This window comes from Anabas testudineus, chromosome 6 (genome assembly GCF_900324465.2).
Source record: "Anabas testudineus chromosome 6, fAnaTes1.2, whole genome shotgun sequence".
NCBI lineage: Eukaryota > Metazoa > Chordata > Actinopteri > Anabantiformes > Anabantidae > Anabas > Anabas testudineus.
In genome coordinates, this window is record NC_046615.1 from 3,801,579 (window position 1) to 3,823,602 (window position 22,024).

General features: G+C 40.2%; 1 protein-coding gene across 1 annotated transcript in view; it reads right to left on the reverse strand.

The window, feature by feature from the left end:
- Window positions 1–22,024, reverse strand: part of spon1b (spondin 1b) — a 74,715-nt gene that overhangs the window by 35,910 nt on the left and 16,781 nt on the right. Inside the window, exons 4-6 of the mRNA XM_026365293.1 lie at window positions 14,425–14,498; window positions 13,405–13,527; window positions 13,048–13,196 (exon numbers count right to left, since the gene is read on the reverse strand). Of these exons, the coding sequence (XP_026221078.1) occupies window positions 13,048–13,196; window positions 13,405–13,527; window positions 14,425–14,498 (346 nt within the window). The remainder of the gene's footprint in view (window positions 1–13,047; window positions 13,197–13,404; window positions 13,528–14,424; window positions 14,499–22,024) is intronic.

A 22,024-nucleotide genomic window follows, 5' to 3' on the forward strand; every position in this document is an offset into this window, starting at 1 on the left:
TTTTACCACAGCAGCTTAGGGTTCTGTAGCTTTCAATTGTAATATTTAGTCATATTCACTGCTGCCATTCAATTGAAGTCCATTTCTTTATATTTGTGAAATCTTTACTATCTTTACTAAATAGCATTCACTTTTAGGAGAGTATTAACTATGTAATATGCAAATAACATACTGCCTATACTACTAGCTACCACATCACAGTTGTAGTAAGACATAGAGAAACAAGTAACGAGATAGAGAGAATGCCAATATCAGAGAGCAACCCGGTGCCTTCACAGTAAATAGTTGGATGCTAGTCTTCAAGTGTTCACTCAAGTTAAAGGTTTTTTTCAGCAACAAATTTTATTTTATTTTAATTATTTTTCATTTCATTTATTACGTATAGACACAAATGACAATGTAAAATGTATCAGTAAAATGATAAAATAATTGTTTATCCATTATTTAGGTTTGTAGCTGCCTTTACACTATTTCCCATGAGATCTGTTTATTTCCCAAACGTCATTGCTTTAGGGAAAGTGCAGACATGCCTGTATAACAGAGAGGACTGAACGATGAGTTTAGACAGCAGAGATAATAGGGAGAATGTTAAGTTGGAAAATATTACTTTAGAGCAAAGTGTTAATGGGTTTTATGTTAAGTTTCCACTCTGCTGCGCTTTTTTTTTTCCTTTTTTTCATGGGAGCTGTAGTTTCTTCTTTTTTCTTAACTTAAGTTAACTTAGCCACTGTAACTCATTAAAATAGTGAAGGTCCCAGATTCTAATAGCTTGTGCTGTAGTGATTGGTGGTTTGTCTTCAATTTCAAGAAATTGGTTACTTTTTCCCCAGAAAGAACAAATAGAGAAATGCTTAATGGGGAAATGCATTAACTTACTGACTCGAGGCCAGTCAACATGTGTTTCCAAGAATTTGCTTTGTGTTCACTATGACACCTTTGCAGTGTGTGACTGAAAATTGTAAAAGTAAGAGAGAAAATAAATAGGGTTTAAAAAAAACGAATTGAATATGTCGTGCGAGTAGTCAGCTTAAGTGTCCCCTGGGCATCAGCAGAAAGCTCTGCTTTAGGTTTACACTCCTGTCAAGCAGGATTGTGTGTGAACTTCTCTAAAACTCAATGTCCTTTGTTCTCCTACACTCTCGTCTCCAACTTTTTCCCTTTTCAGTCAGGCTTAGATAAAATCCTCCTTTCCCTCCAAAAAAAAAGAAAAAAAAGAAAAGAAAGTCTAGCAGAGAAGTAAAATGACCAAACAAAATAAAACAAAGTAAGACATCCCAAGGACAAGACAGGCCCCGCGGTGCCAGCCAGGCTAACAAACTGTCTCACTACAGCCTCAATCTCCTCCATTGATTTGCTGACAGGGGATCTTTAGCCCTGAGTAAAAACGATCCATTCTTGACACCACTTTCTGTCAGCGCTGTGCATTTTGAAATACCTTATTAAACATTTATGACTGGGCAAGAATTATTACAACAACAGTTCTCTTAATGTAATTCATCACTTATCTGTCCCTAGTTTATAAATTCGGCCCTGCTGTCACATTATCTTTACACATGGAATTTCATTGCCGCCTTTAAAAACATCCATTTATAGGATCAGTAGGATCACACACTGTACATTTAATAAAGAATATTATGACATATTTGACGGCACGTAATTCAACAGACAGTAGTTGTCGCATGAGGCATTAAGGAATTAAAATGTGGGCAAATTATGGCATAAAAGGCACTTTAGAGCCAGCAGTCATCTCCACAGTGAAGAGGATATGATTCAAGAGAGCATTCATTGAGCAATGAGCTTAAATGAAGTCCCACTACAAAGTGAAGTGTTAAAGCCTTTTAACGTTAGATGAAAGAAAGACAGACATGAGAGATGTTGCCATCCTCTCTGGCACCGTAAAGGAATATAATCGAGAGAAATTAACCCTTTCAGTCCATTGCAAACATTGTCTGCTGTCAAATCCTATGTGGATTACACAGTAATCTGCCATCAGAAATTATTTGTCTCAGGTATAGCGTCAGGATTCTGCCCTGAAAGGATTTAAAAGCATTTTAAAGATTTACTCCTAAAACATTTAATAATTAAGGGAGTTTTAGGAACTGACAACTAGGAAGTTTGAATTTCAGGAACCAAAACCCTGAGTGTAGACATCCATAAACTGCACATGAATGTTTGCCAGTCTTTCCAAAGTGAGCTGCTTTATGTCAAAAGGAGATAAAGCAGAGTCATGTCGGTGAGTCTAGCTGTCTCTAGGTTGCAATAAACACAAAGTCTGATAGAAGTATTGTTGGTTTTGCAGGTGTTCTATCATGAGCCAAACTTTTGAGGATATTCAATTTTGAACTTCCTGAAGGGAAAATAGTAATAATTTGAATAATTTAAATGTTTGTAGAATGTGTGAAGCATTTATATTGTAGAAATGAAGGTTCTGTTCAGTCAAGAAACCCATGCTGTGGCTGCTTTATACAGATTTAGGCAAACAGCTGAATGAGGGTCAGTCTATAACTTACAGACTTCCTTACTCTATAGTCTTCCACTGCCATGTAGATCGGCAGCCAACACTTTTAAGTACTTTTTGTGTACTAACATTGATGATTAATCAAAGTGGATACTTGTGCTCTTCATTCTTGAAAGATCTGACAATGATCATAGTCAACAATGACCTCCTTTCAGGTAAAATTATTATAATAAACAATTCAGTTTTGGAAAATGAAACATTTCAATTTTATGCAGCATTTAGCAAGAAAAAGAAAATGACCTACACTCCTTTGTATACTTTCAGCTAATAATGGTGCTGGATGAAAAGGGAAGAGATGGATCACCAAAGCTATTACAACATCATCTTGTGGAGAATATTTGTATCATTTGCATCAAGCTGAAAGATAGATTCACACAATTAGGTTTTGTAATAATGACCTATTTTATTGAGCCCCTGGGAGAAATTATTGTTGGACAGCTGTCACACTGTACATGTCGGCGCTACCATAGGGTTTTGGTGTCATGTCTAAGGACATCTCAACGTGTAACTAGATTCAAACCACTGATCCTATGGTTCGTAGACAATTGCTCTACCAACTGAGCTCTGAAGCTCTGATTTCTGAACACCCTCCTCGATCATGACTACACTTTTGGCTCCTAGAGGTCTTTGAGAATTTACACAATTTCTACATTATTTCTTATTATTATCTTTGAATCTCTAATTCTACTCCTTCACCTTTTTCATTGCACAGGAGACACCTGCCCCATCTCACTTCCTTCCCTTTGTGTATCTCATTCACTTTTCAGCAACTAATGGCATTTTTGCCCTTAACATTTCCATCAAAGTACCATCAAACATCCTGTAATATAAAGAAAGGAAACGGATGTTTTCATTTTGAACTGCACTGCTTATGTAAGTTCTTTCATTTGACATTTTCTTCTTATTAAAACTGTCACTTACCATTAAGTCAAACATCTTCAGTGACAGACAGCAGCTAATGGCTGTGCCAGGACGAGGATGTCATGCTGTTTGGATAAGGGCTAATAAAATAACAGAGGTCAGCTACTGCAGGAAAAAAGACTGCCCTGCTTTACAGAAAAGTTACATTAGGGAAAGTGCATCTTGTAGTCATCGCTGTCGGCATAATAACACACCTACACATGTACAGGCAAACACTCAAACTTAATCTTTATTGCTTACGAATGCAATAAAAACATTGAATAAATTACATTTATTTATGTTCGCATTTTCTATCCCTCAAGGCTTTTTTAGTGAATATCACAAACATATTCTGCTTATTTACCCAAAGTGGAAATTTCAAAAGAAAACCTCCAATACCAGTGTTCCTCTGTGACCCTGACAGAGATGAAGATGTCAATCAATAAGACTATGTATTAGAGATGACTTTAAATAAAAAACATCTCTAGTGGAGCTCTACTAGTTTTGAATCTACTGAGAATTCTCTCTCCACAGGTTATTTGTAGCTGACTGTGATTTCTACCCATTAAGACAGTGCTGTAGTTACACGGTATGCACTGTAAACATTTGGCTACCAGAAAACTGCAATGGTTTGAATAATTTTGACGAAAATCCAAAGACATCATGCTAAGACAGCCTGAGGGCACATGTATGTCCAAGCAATAAGTAGCAATAATAAAATTTTGTTTCTTCCACTTCAAAAACATAGTACAGTAAGTAACAGATGGTACATCAGAGAAGGTTTATTTTCTCCTGGGAATGATGTATGTTTGAGTCATTTGGGTTAATTCTGAATATAAGAATACATGTAATTTCACTTAGTAACTGAATGGAGCATATTAATCAGAAAGGCTATTAAACAGCATCCCATAAAAGCTGCATGTGTTGCATATTGGATTGCTGTGATTGTGATAGCGATTGTCAAACTGTGCCCCATAAAAATGTAATGCATGACACCTGTGGATAAAAGGGCGTTGAAGAAAGCAGCACCGTATGCATATATGTATTAATTCAGCCATTTATTACAGGACCTTAGACAAGTGGTGGAAGCAGTTATTGACTTCACATAGCTAACAGCTTTGGGATGAAACCCCTAAGATTGTATCTGCACCAATCATGCCAAAACAAGAATCGAGTCTTGAGTCCAATGTCCTTGTATACTAGCACTCTGCAGTATGTCATAATGATATCGACCCATCTACTTGAGAGCGTGGTTGCATTTTTCTTGCTACGACAATGTGCAGTAATTGAGAGAGCATGAGCCATGTATCAAACAGTCGTTGAAAAGGCAGAACACAAACTTGAAGAAACTCAGCAAACCTGTCTGCTCTTCACCCACGAAACACATAAGGTGCTTGTCATGAGGATTCTAGCGAATTCTTCTGAACGACACTGCTGAGCTATGTATAGATGAACACTTAGAAACTTTAAAGCTGAAGTTGAGAGTCTGTTCTTAGCAGCAGCAGCAAAGAACGGATGATGCCTCTGCCGGCAAGTTAAATGTGAGAAGTACTGTATGCACCCCCAGCAAATCGCTTATACAAAAGTGAGTTTGTGGAAATAATAGCCACAGCCTCCTGTTTTTAGATTTATTTGAACACGATCAGAAAATGTACAGAATGTCATGGAAATAAAAATAAAAGTCAGGTTTAAATTGTAATTTTTAATGACAAAAATACTGTATAATTATTATCTAATACTTGTATTTGTACTTGCTCTCAGCAAGTACTCAAAGGTAAGTACATATACTTGTATGAAATAAAGTGGTATTGGTGCGTTGCTACTTTATTTTGATTTCTGCTACCCGTTTGTGCTCGTCAACACCTTAGCGTTGCCACAATAAAGTGATGGGGCTCAAGGCAAAACAATGTCAGAGATGCAGTCATTAATTGGCAAAAAGAAAACTGAGGTGTAAGGGAGAAGGAAATAACATAATCTTTAAAAGTAGGGAGGATGTATCTTGGCTGTCACTGGCCGCCGCTTCATTTGTCCAGTTGTCTACCTCCTGAAACTCTTAGCCAATTAGAGTCAGTTGGGAGACTCTGTCCATCTGTCAGCCGCCAAAAGCTTTCCAAAAAATCCCCTCGGACTCTGCGAGCGTGATGTGTATATCTTTGTGTGTGTGTCTGCGTATGTCCTATTGTCGTCAGCTGCTCCTCTCACTCTCTCGCAGCGAGGACTCAGGATAGCGCTACACAATACTACTCCCACATGTGCACAAATCACAGAGATGCACAGAGAGGCAAAGACGCACGCACTCAGGTGTGCACGCACCAAGCCAGCGCTGGCCTGAGCCGTCTCCCATTTTCCACCCACCTCTCACGCTCAGAGACAAGTGAAGTTAAATCCAAATATAGTGTGGCCGACAGAACCTTCACAGGAGCCTGCTGTGTGAGCAGCTTGACAAACGCAGTCAGATCACCTCGAGACCCGATAAAGTGTACGCACAGTACAGACCCACACGGCTGTGCAATGTAGAAAATATGTAAAATAAAAAAACATATATATATATATATAATACTATACTATACTATACTATATAAATGAACAAGCAAAGCATCATCTTTAATCGAGCAGGAGAACTGGGGGTAAAAGGGTAATATATTCTGTTTGGTTTTTATCGAAGATGATTTGTATCTGATTAAAAAAAAAAAAAAAAAAAAGAAAGATGCCTGGAGGCAGAGAAAAGTGTGAGGTGTCAGCATCATGTAAGGCAACAGTGGGAATTCATCAAGACACCTCCAACCAAAAGATATCAAGATAGGAGTCATTCTGGGATGAATTACAAGCAGCAAAAAAAAGAAAATCATTCCCCGTGTTTTCCATCAAGAAACGCTGTTGGCGCCAGCGTGTCATTACTAATGAAGGCTTGACAAGGTGCCTATCAACTCCTGTTACGACAGAGATGAGACACAGACACCGCGCGCTCACAACAAGTCATTACATCCACCTGCGAGTGAGTTAATGGTCACAATGAGTTGACTATTCTTAAACAGAAAGGTAAATTAGCCTCCGCTCTGCAGAACAGCTCCAGATACTGGACACGTCAGGTGAACGACTGCAACAGAGAGGTAGGTGAATACGTTAAAAAACGTCAGACAATGACAGCAGTAACAAAGAGGAAGTGAACTATAGTGTGATATACACACAGTGGCAAGAAAAACTTTGTGAACCTTTTTGAATTTCATGGTTTTCTGCATGAATTGGTCATAAAATGTGCTCTGATCTTCATCTAACTCACAACAATACAAAAAACACAGTCTGCTGAAAATAATAGTACACAATCATTATATGTTTTCATGTTTTTATTGAACATAACATGTAAACATTCACAGTGCAGGGTGGAAAAAGTATGTGAACCCCTAGCCTAATGACTTCTCCAAGAGCTAATTGGAGCCAGGAGTGAGCCAACCTTGAGTCCAATCAGTGGGATGATGTTGGATGTGTTGCTAAAAGCTGTCATGCCCTTTAAAAACACACACCAGTTTTGGGTTTACTGTTGCAGCACTGTTGCCACTCTCCCTAGGTGTGGAATTGTTGTCATTGATGGAAAAATGAATTCCAGAGTTTATCAAGACATTTTGCAGGAAAACGTAAGACCACCTGTCAACTGAAGCTCCACAGAGGATGGGTGATGCAACAGGACAATGATCCAAAGCATACAAGTAATTCTACAAAAGAATAGCTTCAACAGAACAAAATACACCTTCTGGAGTGGCCCAGTCAGAGTCCTGACCTCAACCCGATTCAAATGCTGTGGCATGAACTTAGGAGAGCCATTCACACCAGACATCCCAAGAATATTGCTACACTGAAACAGTTTTGTGAAGAGGAGTGGTCCAAAATGACTCCAGATCGTTGTGCAGGTCTGATCTGCAACTACAGGAAACGTTTGGTTGAGTTATTAATTCCAAAGGTTCACATACTTTTTCTCCCCTGCACTGTGAATGTTTACATGTTATGTTCAATAAAAACATGAAAACATATAATGATAGTGTACTATTATTTTCAGCAGACTGTGTTTTTGTATTGTTGTGAGTTAGATGAAGATCAGAGCACATTTTGTGACCAATTCATGCAGAAAACCATGAAATTACAAAAGATTTTCTTGCCACTGTAACTGCTTTGTCTGCTAGCTTGAATAACATAAGGCCGTCAGTGAACATCAAAAACAATAACTGAATCCTCAGACGACTAAATTAAAATAAACGCGTGTCTTGGAAATGAGTTGTCAAAACTAAAATTAAAAATAACTACCGTAACTAAAACTAATCAAGCTCAAATGACCAAATAAGGGCAAGCTCACTGTGTATTCCTGTCAAATTCCTAAATGATTCTGGTTTTTGTAGAACTTCATTAAGTGAAAATACTTTCTACTTTATAAAGGTTGACGGACTAGTTGGAGAAATCTCTGTAGTCAGCTGACTACTACTCCCCTTCACGGCACACACTGAACAGCTATTCTGGCTAACTACCAAACCGACAGAGAGAACATTTCCCTGCAGAGGCTTTTTGAAGAGCGCCACAAAAAACATTTCTCCCGGTAGAGTGTAGACGCTGTGACGGCTTGACAAAACATCTTGGAAAGCAGCGGCGGTTTGTGAACATGCACACAGAGACGCGCTCGCAGAAAGGGAAAGTACATCACTTAGCATTACTTCCTTCGCTCTTAATCTGACAGGTGTCAGCCATGAGAAAAGAATTGGGAGGGAGACTCTCTCTGAGCGCCTTGTGTTTTCTTTTGCGACTCACTGGTGCAATCCAGATTTCTACGAGAAGCAATAAAGATGTAGGGAGTAGTTTGTGTGTGTGTGTGCGTGTGTGTGTGTGTGTGTGTGTGTGTGTGTGTCGGTCCGCCTTTTACGTCTATCCGGCGCACGTCTGCAGCAATTTCCTGTGAAGTGTTTTGAGTAGACAGATGAAAGTGAAGGATGGTTCTCCTGGTCCTCTCCTCCCACCCTGCCTTCTCTCCTTCATCTCACCCTCCACCCTTTTCTGACAATGTGACTGAAGTAAGGCCGTTCAAAAGAGAAAACAATACAAGACCATAAAGTAAAAAGAAGGAGAGAAAATATAGGATAGCCAGAAAAATGAGATTGTCACATGAAGAGGAAAACTAATATACTCATAAGCGCATGGGAAAAACTGCTTAGGGTATAAGTGAGGGGATGTCAGTCTAGTCCGTGAGGTGTTTAGACAAAATGCTTTATAAGGAGACTAAGGAAGGATGGATGGAAAGAAAAAGATGCAAACATGGAATAAAAATAACAAAGAGAAGAAGAATGTAGGTAATGAAAGACGACAGAGCGGCACAGGCATGGAAGAAGGTTGCCAGTAGTAAGTGGTTCTTAGACAAGGACGATAGCAACAGACTTTTCTAAAAAGTGTTATTATTGTGGACCTTCGTGGAAGAGGAAGAAAAGAGATTAGGCTGAAGCAGAACAAGTAACGGAAGCGTGAAAAGGGAGAAAAGAGAAGTGAAGAGAGAAAACATCAGTAAAGAGCAAATCTGTGCAACTACAAGTGTCTTTAGAGAGGAAGGCTGTGTAAGGGAAGCAACCTCTGAGCAAGAGTAGAAACCTGCAAATGCACTTCCTGCCATGACCAAACTCTCCAGGCACAGAGAAGGTCACTGTGACACATTTCACATTTCTAACAGTCAAACTTTTTTTTGTCAAACTGAGACTTTGTAATGGAAAGAAGTGTCACTTTGCACAAAGGAAATATCAGCTGCAGCTTTCCAGTGAGGCCTGATAGGTACTAGCCTAAGGCAATATATGGCCAGTTTCTATGGCTCAGGGCAATGTTTGGAGGGGGAACCTGCAGTTGTGTGTCCACCTGTCTTTACACTGACGCCGCCTTTGTCTCCTTGTTTAAAAAGGAAACCGTGAGCTACACCACTGCCTGTTCCCTATAGCGCTAAAAGCTGATGCGTTTTTAAAAAACACATTAAGCTTCCGCACAAAAGAATCGCACGTCAGACGGCTTTTCAGAACAGCCCCAGCCATGACAGGCAATGCCCTCAAGTGCCTGCTGAGCGAAGCGTGCGGGAGAGAAGAGGAACCCAATTGACAAATCCTTTTAGAGGTGAGCAAGAGTGCACAGTAGAGCGCGTCATGCTATGGTAGAACTTGAGAATTCAGATGTGGAAATCACTACCGAGGCAGTGAATTGTATTAAGTTCATTAAAATGTAATTGACTGGGCATGTAATCACACTTTTCCTCCTTAAGTTGATACAAATGGCTCATTGGCCAGCAGCACTTGACATTTAGCTGTCTGATCTCAGTGTGTTAACACCTGGATAAAAGCACGTGGCATTTCCAAGGTAGTAATAATTAGGTAGCGACAGATTTTTTTTTTCTGTCCCATGACAGTACATTGTGGCATTATAAAGGTTGAGGATGTACTCCTCGGCCAACAGCTCTTCACATTTTACAGCCTCGACTCGTCGACTCGTTAGACACTCTTGGCTGCTTGTGACATTTCCAAGCAATCACTAATTAGACGTGCCGCGTAATGTTGTTTTGCCGGGAAGAGAGGGGGTGAGGGGTTTTAGTAGCTCCAGACAGAAGAGACAGAATTGCAACACAAATATGACTAAACCTGTGCTACGCAGTAAATTATTGCTGCTTTCTAGCTGTCATTTATCCATGATGAATTTTGAGGTCGGGGTTAGTGAGGCTTGAAGTGTCTGAGCGTGGAATCTGACTTCAGAGGGAATCCCAGCGTAAGATTTCCACAGCGATATCTCTGACTGGGCTGTTGGTGGTTGTCTATAAAGCATTATTCTCACAGCAGGACTGATAAATGCTCTTTAGGATCTTGGCACGTTCAGACCTGTAGCTACGTGTGATTAAGTCGATGGTGTCGGCATTTAGAGAGATTTCTTTGCAGAAAACTGTCTGACCTGTGAATCTCTACTGTTGCACAGAAATGTGTTGGCATGAGCTGACGTGTGCCTGAAGCTTGTTTTGAATGAGCTTTATCGCGCATATTTTCCACAGGCTTCTGCGTGTCCAGCCATGTTCAGCGGGCTTTTGCGCTTCCATGCTAAGGAAGGAACGTTTGATGGACGGCGTGATGACCAAGTTCAACTTGAACAAAAAAGCAGCAGATGACAGATTTGGGTCATGATTTCGTAAAGAAATGTAAACAGCTGTAATTCAACAAGCACCTGATCCTTGACTGTGGGTCTCTCTCGGGTTGACACTCGAGAGGCTGAGCAGGCTGTTGTGTCAACATCTGTTCAGCAGGTGAATATTTGCTTACAGAACAATCTTTCTGATCGTTAATAAATGCTGCTCCATGACACTGGAAAATATGACAGAGGTGTTATCTCTTCTACTCCAGTCATCACAGTGAGAGTTCCCAAGCCTTGTCCGCCCGGTCTGTCTGTCTCAGTCTCAGACTGCCAGACTGCCTTGTGCCAGGTTTTAGGCCTGTGTTAGTTATGGGAGCGCAGGTCGGCACTGGGCTGGAGAGGTTGGTCTTAAGGCTTTGTCCACACATCACCACAGCTGATTGCTCCTGTGGATGGTTGGGATTCTCAACTAAGACAGGGATTACTGACCCATGTCGGCTTCCCACCTTTACAGCAGCCACTGCGATGTTCACCCAGTCTGAACTTTGAAGCCCCAGGGCATTGAAGAGATGTGAATGTGTCTGTGTGTGCTTTCGTCTGTGTGTCTCTAAATGTGTCTAAAACTTTGAAAAGATATCTTTGATGTATTCCAAATATTATATACGGAAAGCTGTTTTATGTACAAAGATTAGAAGGTCTAATGTTGGACCTTCACCAAAATGTTAGAAACATCTTTCTGACAGTTTCAACAAACGCTGAGAAATTAGAACTTCCTACAAGTAGAATTCACAGTGCTGGATTGAATTGCATTCGATTGTACAGGCGTATAAAGTGGCCGTCCTGCACAACTCTCAGGAAGACTTTTGGGCCATTCCTCTGCGCAGAAATGCTTTGGCTCAGCCATTTTCTTTGGACATCTGGTGTGAACGGCTGTCTTCATGTCATGTCACAGCTTCTCTATTGCATTGAGGTCTAGGCTCAGACTGGGCCACTCCAAAAGGTGGATTTTGTGTCTCCGGAGCTATTCTGCAGTATATTTAGTTCAGCGTTTAGGTTCATTGTCCTGCTTCTACTGCAGCTTATGAACAGCCACCCCTACATTCCTAAATATAAAATGATAGAGCTACCTACTATACCTTGAGCTAATGTATGATTTTGAGTAAAAACACGGTTAACCCACTTAGAAATGAGACATTTGTGTGATCTATAATTTGTCATGTGAATGGGACATACTGCAGCACAGGCATCTCAACCTTTGTGGGTCATAGATTTACAGTAAAGTTTTAAGGCTCCCGGTTACAAAGTCCAACAACTCAATAGATGACATTCCAGTGAACAATGTGCAATCAAGCTGTTTCACTCTACAGCTCAATAGCAAACATTCCAGTTTACAGTACACAATCAAACCATCTCATTCTATGAAACAGGCTGAGGTTTTCTATTGTGTTGGAGCACTTATTAGCCCCAGACACAGACAGAGCCAGCCAAGAGAGAAGTTAGGGCTGTCCGTCAGTCTCTAATGTCCCCCAAACCTGAACTGACAGGCACACAGTACACTGACAGCCCACTAACAACACACTATTGTTCCCTCGCAAATGGCCACAACACACCTTTCAGTGCCCACAGAGACGGAGAGTGTGGCACAAAGAGGACGCACAGAGAAAGCCATTTACTGTAGCACGCATTCACTTACTCACTCACTCACTCACTCACTCACCAGAACACATACACATAAAGATTATTATTTTTCCATTTATATAAAGAGATAATAACAGAAAAAAAATAAAATAAATGTTTTTATCTAATTTTTCTGAGTTGTGAAGGGCTCCGCACACACACACACACACACACACATACATACACGAGTGAGCTCAGGCACACCTCACAGCTGTGTCCTGTCATGCACTCTTCCATGTCAGAGCTCTGTTTCAATTTCTCTTTGCACAGTCTTGAGGAGTTGACGCAAAAAGCCTGTCCTCTCGAGGTACTATCCAGTGGATGGCTTCCAAAAATATCTGATCCCCTAAAGGCATAGTTCACTCAAAATGTTTTCTGGTGTTTACCGAAGGAATCTGATTTCATGCAGAGTCCAGCAGGATAAAGGGTAATGATAAGAAGACGCCCTGTGTTGGAAATGGGAACTTCACAAACTGCTAGTTTATTTAACAGAGGAACATTTGTATCAGTGTGTGTGTGTGTGTGTGTGTGTGTGGCTTGGACTGTCATTAACCTCGCAGTATGTAGTAGTAACTTCTGACAAATAACAGGGGAGCAGCAGAACAGTGATTATAGCGACTCAACACTCCTTAGGCACTGATGAGCTTTGCCCTTTGAGTGTAAGTGATTAACTTTCTTTTTTTTGCTAGATCTCAATTTTTGCCAATAGCACTTGAGTTTAGTCCAATAAGAGTGACAGGAAACATACGGAGAGGCATGGAGATGATGCTGTTAGACCCCAAGCGGAGTGACAGGACACCCACAGAGGCTGCATCTCATGTCAACTCTACCTTCTGTCGTATCTCTTCTTCCATCTTAATGGGGGAGCCGAGCTCAGCGACCTGACGCACTCCCTCACTGGCGTACCCTCCATACTCCCACAGCAGGTAGCCTTTGGAGTGGGAAGCGCCAATCAGAGCTGACCAGTGGTTGGCTCGTCCTGGAAGATGGAAGGAGGAGAGCAAAACAATTCTAACTCCAAATGATCACTCGCTCTAGGAGTAGAATAAAAACACAGTCTGCTGAAACACAGCATCACTTACGTTAAATATAAAGTGTGTTATTAGCTTTGTTAGATACAGTGGAGAATGATCTGAGTGCTCTCTACTGTGTACATGCATGCATTAGTGCGTGTATGATGAACTCACTTGGATAGTCCCTCGGATGCACTTTCTCTGACCAGTTGCCATAGAAGGTGAGCCTGTACTTGGCCGTTCCACAAGCGCAGCACTCTATGGCAGGAGCTCCTGTGGCTTCACCAATCGCCCGCTCTGTATGGACAAGACACAAACACAAAGGCTGAAGGGTAGACAAGATGCACAACCCACCACATAATAGAAAACACAGTCCAGAATTTACCAGACAAACAGAGATCACGAAGTGCGTGAGCTTTGACATAGATGCACATCGGCCTAATTTACCAAATGAACGACTCCATTTCGAACCAGTGAGAATGTCACAAAATTACATCTGTGGAATAAACTGGTATTTAAATGACACATCAGCCTCAACACAGGCTCATAAATATTCAAAAACTGCCCTGGACCAATGTTTTGCAAAGACAGGTCAAGGGGACTACTTGAATATTTATGAGTCGCCAAATTATTCGGAAGAAATCCTCACTTGACATCTAAGCTATAGCAGGATGAGTCAAACATGGAAGGCGGCTAACTTATGTCAGCAAAATGAAACAGGGTGGCTTGATTGGGCTTGCATAATAGGTTGGAGAATTAGATTTTAAGGACGTGAGGACGATTTTCTGAAAGTAAAAATCCCCTGAGATAACGTTTGAGTCTCCATTTGCCCGGTTTAGTGTTTATCTGCTAGGCTGACAGCTTTCCAAACTTAGTGTGGCGTTTTTCTCAGCAGTGAAATCACAGGTAACATAAAAGCTGTGACGCTCCTCTGTGGTGCAACACAAAAGGATATTTAAATTCCACACAGATTCCCATGAGATCCAGAAATTGTTGTCCTCCATATTCCCCACAGCCCCTGTTTGCTTTATTTCTTTTTTAGACACGGTATGAAAGACTGGGAGCTGTCCTGCTCTGAAATGGGGGAAAAAGGACAGCTTGAACAAGGGATAATGGCACCATGATGAGTGGTCAAGGATGAAAAGATTAGCAGGCAGCGAGGGAGAGGAGGAGATGATGGGCAGCTGTCATTACCTTTCTCACAAAGTCGGATGGTGAGAGAACCTTCATCCTGGAAATAAATGACTCTCTTCTGGACAATGCTGGCCCTGGAGAAGCAAAGAAAAAGAGGGAAGGAAGAGAAAAAAATAGAAATTATGAGAGAAATGAAAGGGAGAGAACATTGGACGGCAAAAGGAGTGCAAAAAAGGCATTAGACAATTCGGTAGAGATTTTTTTCTTTAGTATCTGATCCATGTAATCCAGGGTGACAGAGGAAGGTAATGGGCTCCCTGAGGTTTCATAATGGAGACAGGGTACACACCTTTTTACAGAAACAGCACTATATTCTCCAAAGCTCATGGTACAATCACACCACTGCAGTATGAAAAATAACTGAGCAATCATGTCCACGAACATGAAAAAGAGAAAGCTGGAATTATAGTTGGAAGCAACAATACGGACCTTTACACAGCCTGGGGACGGGGTTTATTATAATATATGAAGGAATACTGGCTGAAAATGAAACTGTCCCACTGAAAATAAGGAGCTTTACCTGTAGCGTATACATTGCTCTTCTGTCTAATATGAATGCACTTTCTCACATTGCACAAATAGAGCTGTAAAACCTTCTATGAGCTGGCATCACATCATTTTCTACAGAGGTTCTGAGGTGGCAAAGGAGAAAAAAATACTGTCAGAGGAACAATAAGTTCTGGTGCTCTTTCAAAGCTTTTTTAGATCTGCAATATTTGCATGTTACATCCTATCGCAACAGAGTTGAATACGTTGACAACACTACTTTACATTTCCTGTGGTTCTGTAGGTTTGCACCTTTATTTTTACACTTGCGATTATAAGTTATTGGATAAATGTGCAACATGCACATCAACAATGCAAAAACACTGTACAGTATCACTAATAAAATGTGTGATGAAGTAGCCATCAGCTGATACTGATACAGTTCTGAAGGTGTAAGGAGTGTCTTTTTTCCTACAGTTACTAAGCTGATTTATGGGCAGTTGTTCACAAGTAAAATGGGGCTAATGATAATCTTGTAAAGTGTAAGTCCCTAGCCTAGGGAGAGAGAGGGTTCCTCCCTGCCCTCCCTCTCCGTGTTCCCTCTACCATCTGCTTCGATCCACCACGCTCTGCAAAGCCTTAAAATTCAAATTTTAATAAATCACAATGAATAAAGCTGCTAAACGTATTAATCATACAGAAATTAATAATAATTCCATAAAGACTTGCTTAACTTAGAAGTGAATGTCAGGTGGCTGTGAGCACATTTCTAGAATAACAGAATAATGCAACATATTTCTAATAAAACTTTTAGTAAATTCACATTTGACATTAAAACACACACAACAAAAAGATTTTTCAATTCAAATCCTTTTCTGAAATAACCTTAAATCTTTTAAGATCATCCAGTATAACTACTATACTGTAGTTCTAAAAGCAGTTTTGTATCACAACAGCAAGGTCTTCAGAGTGTCTGTGGCTCATACGTTAGAGACACATAAAACAGAGCTATGAGCTGAACAACACTGAGCGTGGAGACAGAGGAGGGACGGCGACATTAAGTAGGAGTTATCGGTTATATTGCTTCTATAAATCTTGCACAGACTGAATGGTGCAATATACCCTGCAACATAGGTTGACTGCTTGGGCATGAAATTGAAAAACAAAAGTGAAATATACACACAATTATTGAGCTGTCCTTGATCATTTTAAGTAAATTTTCTAATAGTTTCAACGACAACAGACAATGGGTTTATTTCATAAATTCATCAATGAATACAAGTGAATTTGGTCCTTTGGAAAGAGTTTTGAATCAGTTCACTGCCAGCTATCTGTAGAACTAATTCCTACCTATAGTTACACTCCCTGCCTGCCTTCCCCCAGGATATATCTTCTTCACTGTGTGTTCTGATCAATCTGTGCATTACTGGCTGCTGCTGCACGCCAGAGAAGGCAGGCTGTGCTAGAGAAATGTAGGAGGAAACAAGCTCTCTCAATTTCCCTCTGGTCCTAAAGAGGTCATAAAGTGCGTAATATATCATTTCCAGCAGTGTACAAGTGGAAGCCTTACACTGGAGGGGAAAGTGAGGCCACAGAGGTAAAACTGTGAAAAAGTATCTACTGTACGTTTACCGTGAAACTAGTGTTCAATTCCTGAATGTCTTTTTAATACTACTTTAACAGACTAAATTCCATTCACCACATAGTGAAGCTCAGTAAATGTCCAGATAACACGTTTTAATATTTGATTTACTGTATATGCTTCAAGTGGACATTTGTGTGAAGCAATTCTTTCAATGAGTTTTAGAGGTATGCTGGCTTCAGTATTTAGACCTATAGACAAAAACATAGGAATGCTAATGATAATATTAGTACATTTAAGCTGCTAAACTACAAATCCCCTGTAATTCCTGTTTCAGTTTGGACACACATCGTGTCAATAATGGATCTTGTCGCTGTGTGAAAGCCACAGCTGTTTAATAAAGTTGAGGAAAAGCCGCTCCGCTCTACAGCTTTTTGGTCATCCTCAGACTGCAAGTGTGAAAGTTAACAAACTGTGATGCTGAGAGAGACTGAGCTGATATATAGCATTTGAAATGAAATGGGTCCATTAACTGTGGTAAAGGGGTCCAAGTATTACAAGATGAATCTGAGGGAATGTGAAATGATTCATGGGAGATGAAAAAAAAAAATCCAAAGTTCAGCTACACAAGTTTGTTCTCTTATTATTAACTTTTCTGTTATATGTCATTTTTTTATGAGGTATTTGATAATTCTGTCTTTTTAGCCTTGAACGGTTGAACAAATGGAGCCATCTGAAAAGGCTAAAAGGGAAAAATCACTTTTTGACTAGTAACAACTAATTAAAATCTGATGAAGGACCCCATTTTACAAATGGATCTATTGTTAAAATATTGATCAGTTCAGCTATTAAGGAATTGGTAGAACTGTATTTTTTTGCCTTTATCCTGCAAATTCACCCACACAGACAGTATTCACATTTACACAGGACGTGTACTGTACTATACAGCTGGAGTTCAGTGTCTTGATCATCCCGAACTACCAATTCTGAAAACATTTTTTTTGTTTTTGCTTGAGAAATATTGGGTAAATACTTTTATGTCCTCTATTAGGACTCTTACTCCATCTGGTTTCTGTACTGTTGGTACCGTGCTTGTTCAACAGCACATATGGGCTCAGCAACCTGCACAGTACAAATGAAAGCACTTTACCAGGTCCTTTGACTCTACGACAGGGAGCACCATGTAGTCTGCAGCACTGTGCTCAACAGATGGTTTGAAAGAGGAGTAAAAATACATCAAACTTGAACAGTGGTAGTCTATCACACAACTTATCAACCACAGTCCTGACATCCCTTACAAGGCAGTTCAACAGATATTCAAACTGGCACAATGTGACCCTATTGAAGCATGATGGTCGAGTGAAAAGAGGAACCACATGTGACCTCAACGACCTTCAAGGTGTGACAGACTGAAGTATTTCGAATGAGAGTTGAAATGACCAGTCACTACTGGAAATCTTTGGCATAAACCTGGGCATGTCATCACACATTTTTCTCAACATCCGCTCAAACAATGAGATTTTATTCGCAGCTCCCTTGCTATGCCCCCTCTGACTGTGGCATTGAACCCCTTTAGATCTGGACTCTCACAGTGGGTGAGCACATCCCATTCTATTTTCTCTCTGGAGACGTCCTCTCTCTTCAGCAGCACACCCACTGAGCTGTGGCTCTGCAGATGCCTGTAAGATTTAAAGTACCATCTGTGCTTACAAATGTCCATTTTCCCATCCATTTCCAACCAACCATACTGCTGCTGCTTTATTCCTCGTACTAAGCCGTCTCCCTCTGTACAGGTTTCTTATTAATCACACTTCCAATGGCTCATGCATTAAATATGCTCCACATCTCAGCAACATGTCTGCTGACTTCTCGTCTGCGTACCCTGGAGGCTTGAAGGGCTCCCCGCTGAATGTTCAGCATCCTGTTTGGGTTCATGCGGGGAGCTCCCCAGAGATCAGCTCCAAAGCACACAACTGTTCATACAATATTCTTTTCCCTCAATCAACCTTTAAATGTTCCTGACTGTAATAATAAACATCAGCAAAGTAAGTGGAGGAAACCAAATTCAAGTTACAAGAAAAAACAAATCTTATTTATTCTTTGTTATTTGTACATGCAAAGGAAAGATGATACAACAAAACAGCATGCATAACTCAGTACTGGACAATAACAAAACTGAAAATACTGATGTTTACAAGATGGGAGAGTGTTTACTACTGCATTCCAAAAACTTCTCCTTATGTAAAAATCGAATAACCCAGTAGTGTGTAGAGACTTTTAATGAACACAATTCCTTATAAACCAATTATGAGTTGTCTTGGGTACAACAGGAAACAGGAATTAATTTGGACTGGTAGAAGCATGAATAAGTAGCTAAATGGAGTTTTAGAAAGGAGGCTACCTAGGGGATGTCTTCCTGTGAGTGAAGTTGACATTTCATAAATAACTCCAAAACTACTACTTTCTTGATTTTTCTTTTAGTTCTTCCTTCTTCTCTCTGAGAATTTGATGTTTAAAACATGTGCACACTAGTCAGCGTTTCTCCTCAATAAACACACGTAGAGCCATATTCAAAGCAAGTAAAACCCTAAAATGCCCTTTTAACACTCGCTTTGCAGCTGGATCTGCAAACATCCACTGTCTGATTACGTGCTGCCCTAAACTTGGTGAGTAGTCTATTCATCAGTTCAATAGGAAATTTAAATGCAATGAAGCTAATGGACATATTGAGCAACACAAGCAGAGGCAAAGACACCCAAGTCAATTAATGAATCTACAGAAAAAAAGGGGAAAAACCAAATTGTTAACACAGTACAAAAGCTACATATGCTCTTTGTGGAGGATAAATGCAGCTGGAGTGGTAATTTGCATTGCCTTTAGCTTTTTATCAATAAAACAGCAACAGCCTTCAGGATAGTGTAACACTCTTAACAGTTTACTCTGAGAAATTAAGTTAAATGTTTTTTTCTTCTGTGTGAGTTTGTTTTCTCGTAGCGCAGGTACAACATGACTAGACCACTGTGTTACAGAATGAAGCAGACCATTACCTTATGATTGGTGAACCCATTCATTATTGATCCAGATTCAAGATTCAAAGAATATTAATCCCAGAGGGAAACTGCTTTGTCTGGTTACAGCTGCTCACCAAATTAATGTACATCAACGAAATGAGAAAATATATCAGTCTGAAAGTGCTTTGCCTTTTACTTTTCCACAAACTCTGTAAGGTTAAAGGTCTCCTGCAACAACAGAGCAGAATTCAATTTGCATTGAGTCATTTGGAGGATGCTTTCATCCAAAGAAGGTTTGTTTTGAAGGTTGTTCAGTATATATGATGAAGTCTGTAGTCCAATAACAGAAGTACAAAAATACAATTGAAGGTATTTTCATTTAATGAATTACAACATATACTAGTGGACAACCAGAGGCACCAGATAAAGCTTATGAAAATCCACTCAATGACAACACAGCATTGCTCATCAGAATATTATCGGCATGGCTATTTTAAAATAAATAATATTTAATTAATAATAATCTTATTTTAGCATATTTGCATGCTAATGCTACCATAGAACCAAACAAGTAACAGAAAGCACTGGTCATAAAAAAGAACGTTAGAGTTGGTTAGTTGACCACTAGTCATTAGAATTCATCCTCTGTAAAATACCTGAACCAAATTCTGATCCATTTCCACTTTTCAAAACCAGGGTTAAAAAGTGTTCTGCAGACTAACAAGATCATAAAACATGTTTTTCTATGTTGTGACACTTTCTCTCCTTGATGATGATGCCAAAGCACAAGTCAGAGCTACAAGTTGCATTCTGAAATAAATGTATATCTCAGTGTGGATGGTGGAAAGAGCTGCTTGTCATTGGTGCTAGACAACAAGGTCAGGAGGTCTTAAAAGTCATTAGCAATCATTTTCGGAGAGCATGAATCTCCATACAAATTTTTTGCCAATCTGGACAGTCAAGGATTCAGACTGACAATCAGACTGGCGGGCTGTTATCTGTGGGCCCCACCACCAAAAAGCAATACGTAAATAATCTAATTATATCAGCTTCAATTTATTTCTGTATTTAGTATTCATGGGACTTAAATGGGAGCTAACCCAGTCAGCAGTGATTTCTGAAAGCTGAGCGTACTTGTCAGCATCTAGTCCTGTGATCAATACAAAAGGCTTTCCTCCGTCTCTGTGTGACTACGTCTAGACAGAAGAGTTTGGATCCAGCTATCAAACAGCTTCAGAGTCCTTGCAGATAGACTTGTGTTGTCATCGAGCGAACAGACGACCGGTGGCCTCTACCTCCTCCTGGAGCCTTCCCAGTAGCAGCAGCAGCAGCAGCAGCATACAGATGGGAGGGGGTCGATGGGAGGTGAAAATGTGATGAACAGACAGCCGGAGGGCAGGGATGGAGCGAGAAGAGGAATATAAGGGTAAACTTGATAACGAGAATAGAGGTGATCAACAAGACAGCAAAACTTAGATTGGAAAACAGTCTGCCTCGGCCTCACCCTCATTCTGCTGAGTTTCTGTAGATACAAAGACAGATCGGAGCTGACTTCATCAGAACTATCAGAAGGACCTTGGTGACCTGGGAATGCAATTTATGGCTGTTGGAAGCTAGAGCGTGCCAAAGACTGAGGGAAAAGAAACATCACCCTGTAATATCTATAGTACCTACTATATAGGTGTGTGTAGCATCATCAGCAAAGTCTTACTTTACTTAAACAGCTGAGCTAACGGCATCATTAAAATAGTTTAATTGGAGTTCAAGCAGAGTAGAAAAAATAAGGTGGTAGTTAAATAAATAAAATACCATCAAAAACTAGATTTAAATAATAATAGAAAAATAATAAACTTTCCTATTGTGGTCATTTGTATTATTTGTAATCGTGTGTGTTCGTGCTGAATTTCCTGTTTGTCCATATATGAGCCAAAACTTAGGTAACAAAAACAGTAAGAGCGGGGGAACACTGCATCAAAAATAAAGACAGAAAAGCTAAAAATGTGTCAGAAGATCTAAAAAACACCGTCCACACCAGCGCGGACGTCTTCAGCACCTATGGAGGCCTTGCAGTTGCTGTCTCCCTCAGCCTCAGGCTACATGTTGTTTCAAGGCAGACAGCTCTGCAGGGTGAATGACAAGAGTTGGGGTGAAAACTTGACCAACTGAGGAGGAGGAGGGCAAACTCGACAGTACACTTCCTGCCTCAAGGAGAAAAGTTGCACATTCTATCTTGGAGTAGTTGATAGTTCCAGTGCCAGTACCGGCTGAGATGAGCAGAGATAGCACATGATAGAAAGTGCTATTTAAAAGCTGCTGACATGTTCCGCTTGCCAAGAAACTGATGAGCGTGTTTAACAGCTGACATCTTTCAGGTGCTCAGCTCTCACATCACTCCACTGTGTGATCTTTAGGAAAAATAGTAGTGTAGGCGCCAAGCAGAGTTTCATAGGCTTTGATATTCGGTCTATACGTTTTCAGTAGATACAGAAAGTTTTAGCTGAAAGAATTAATTAAATGATTC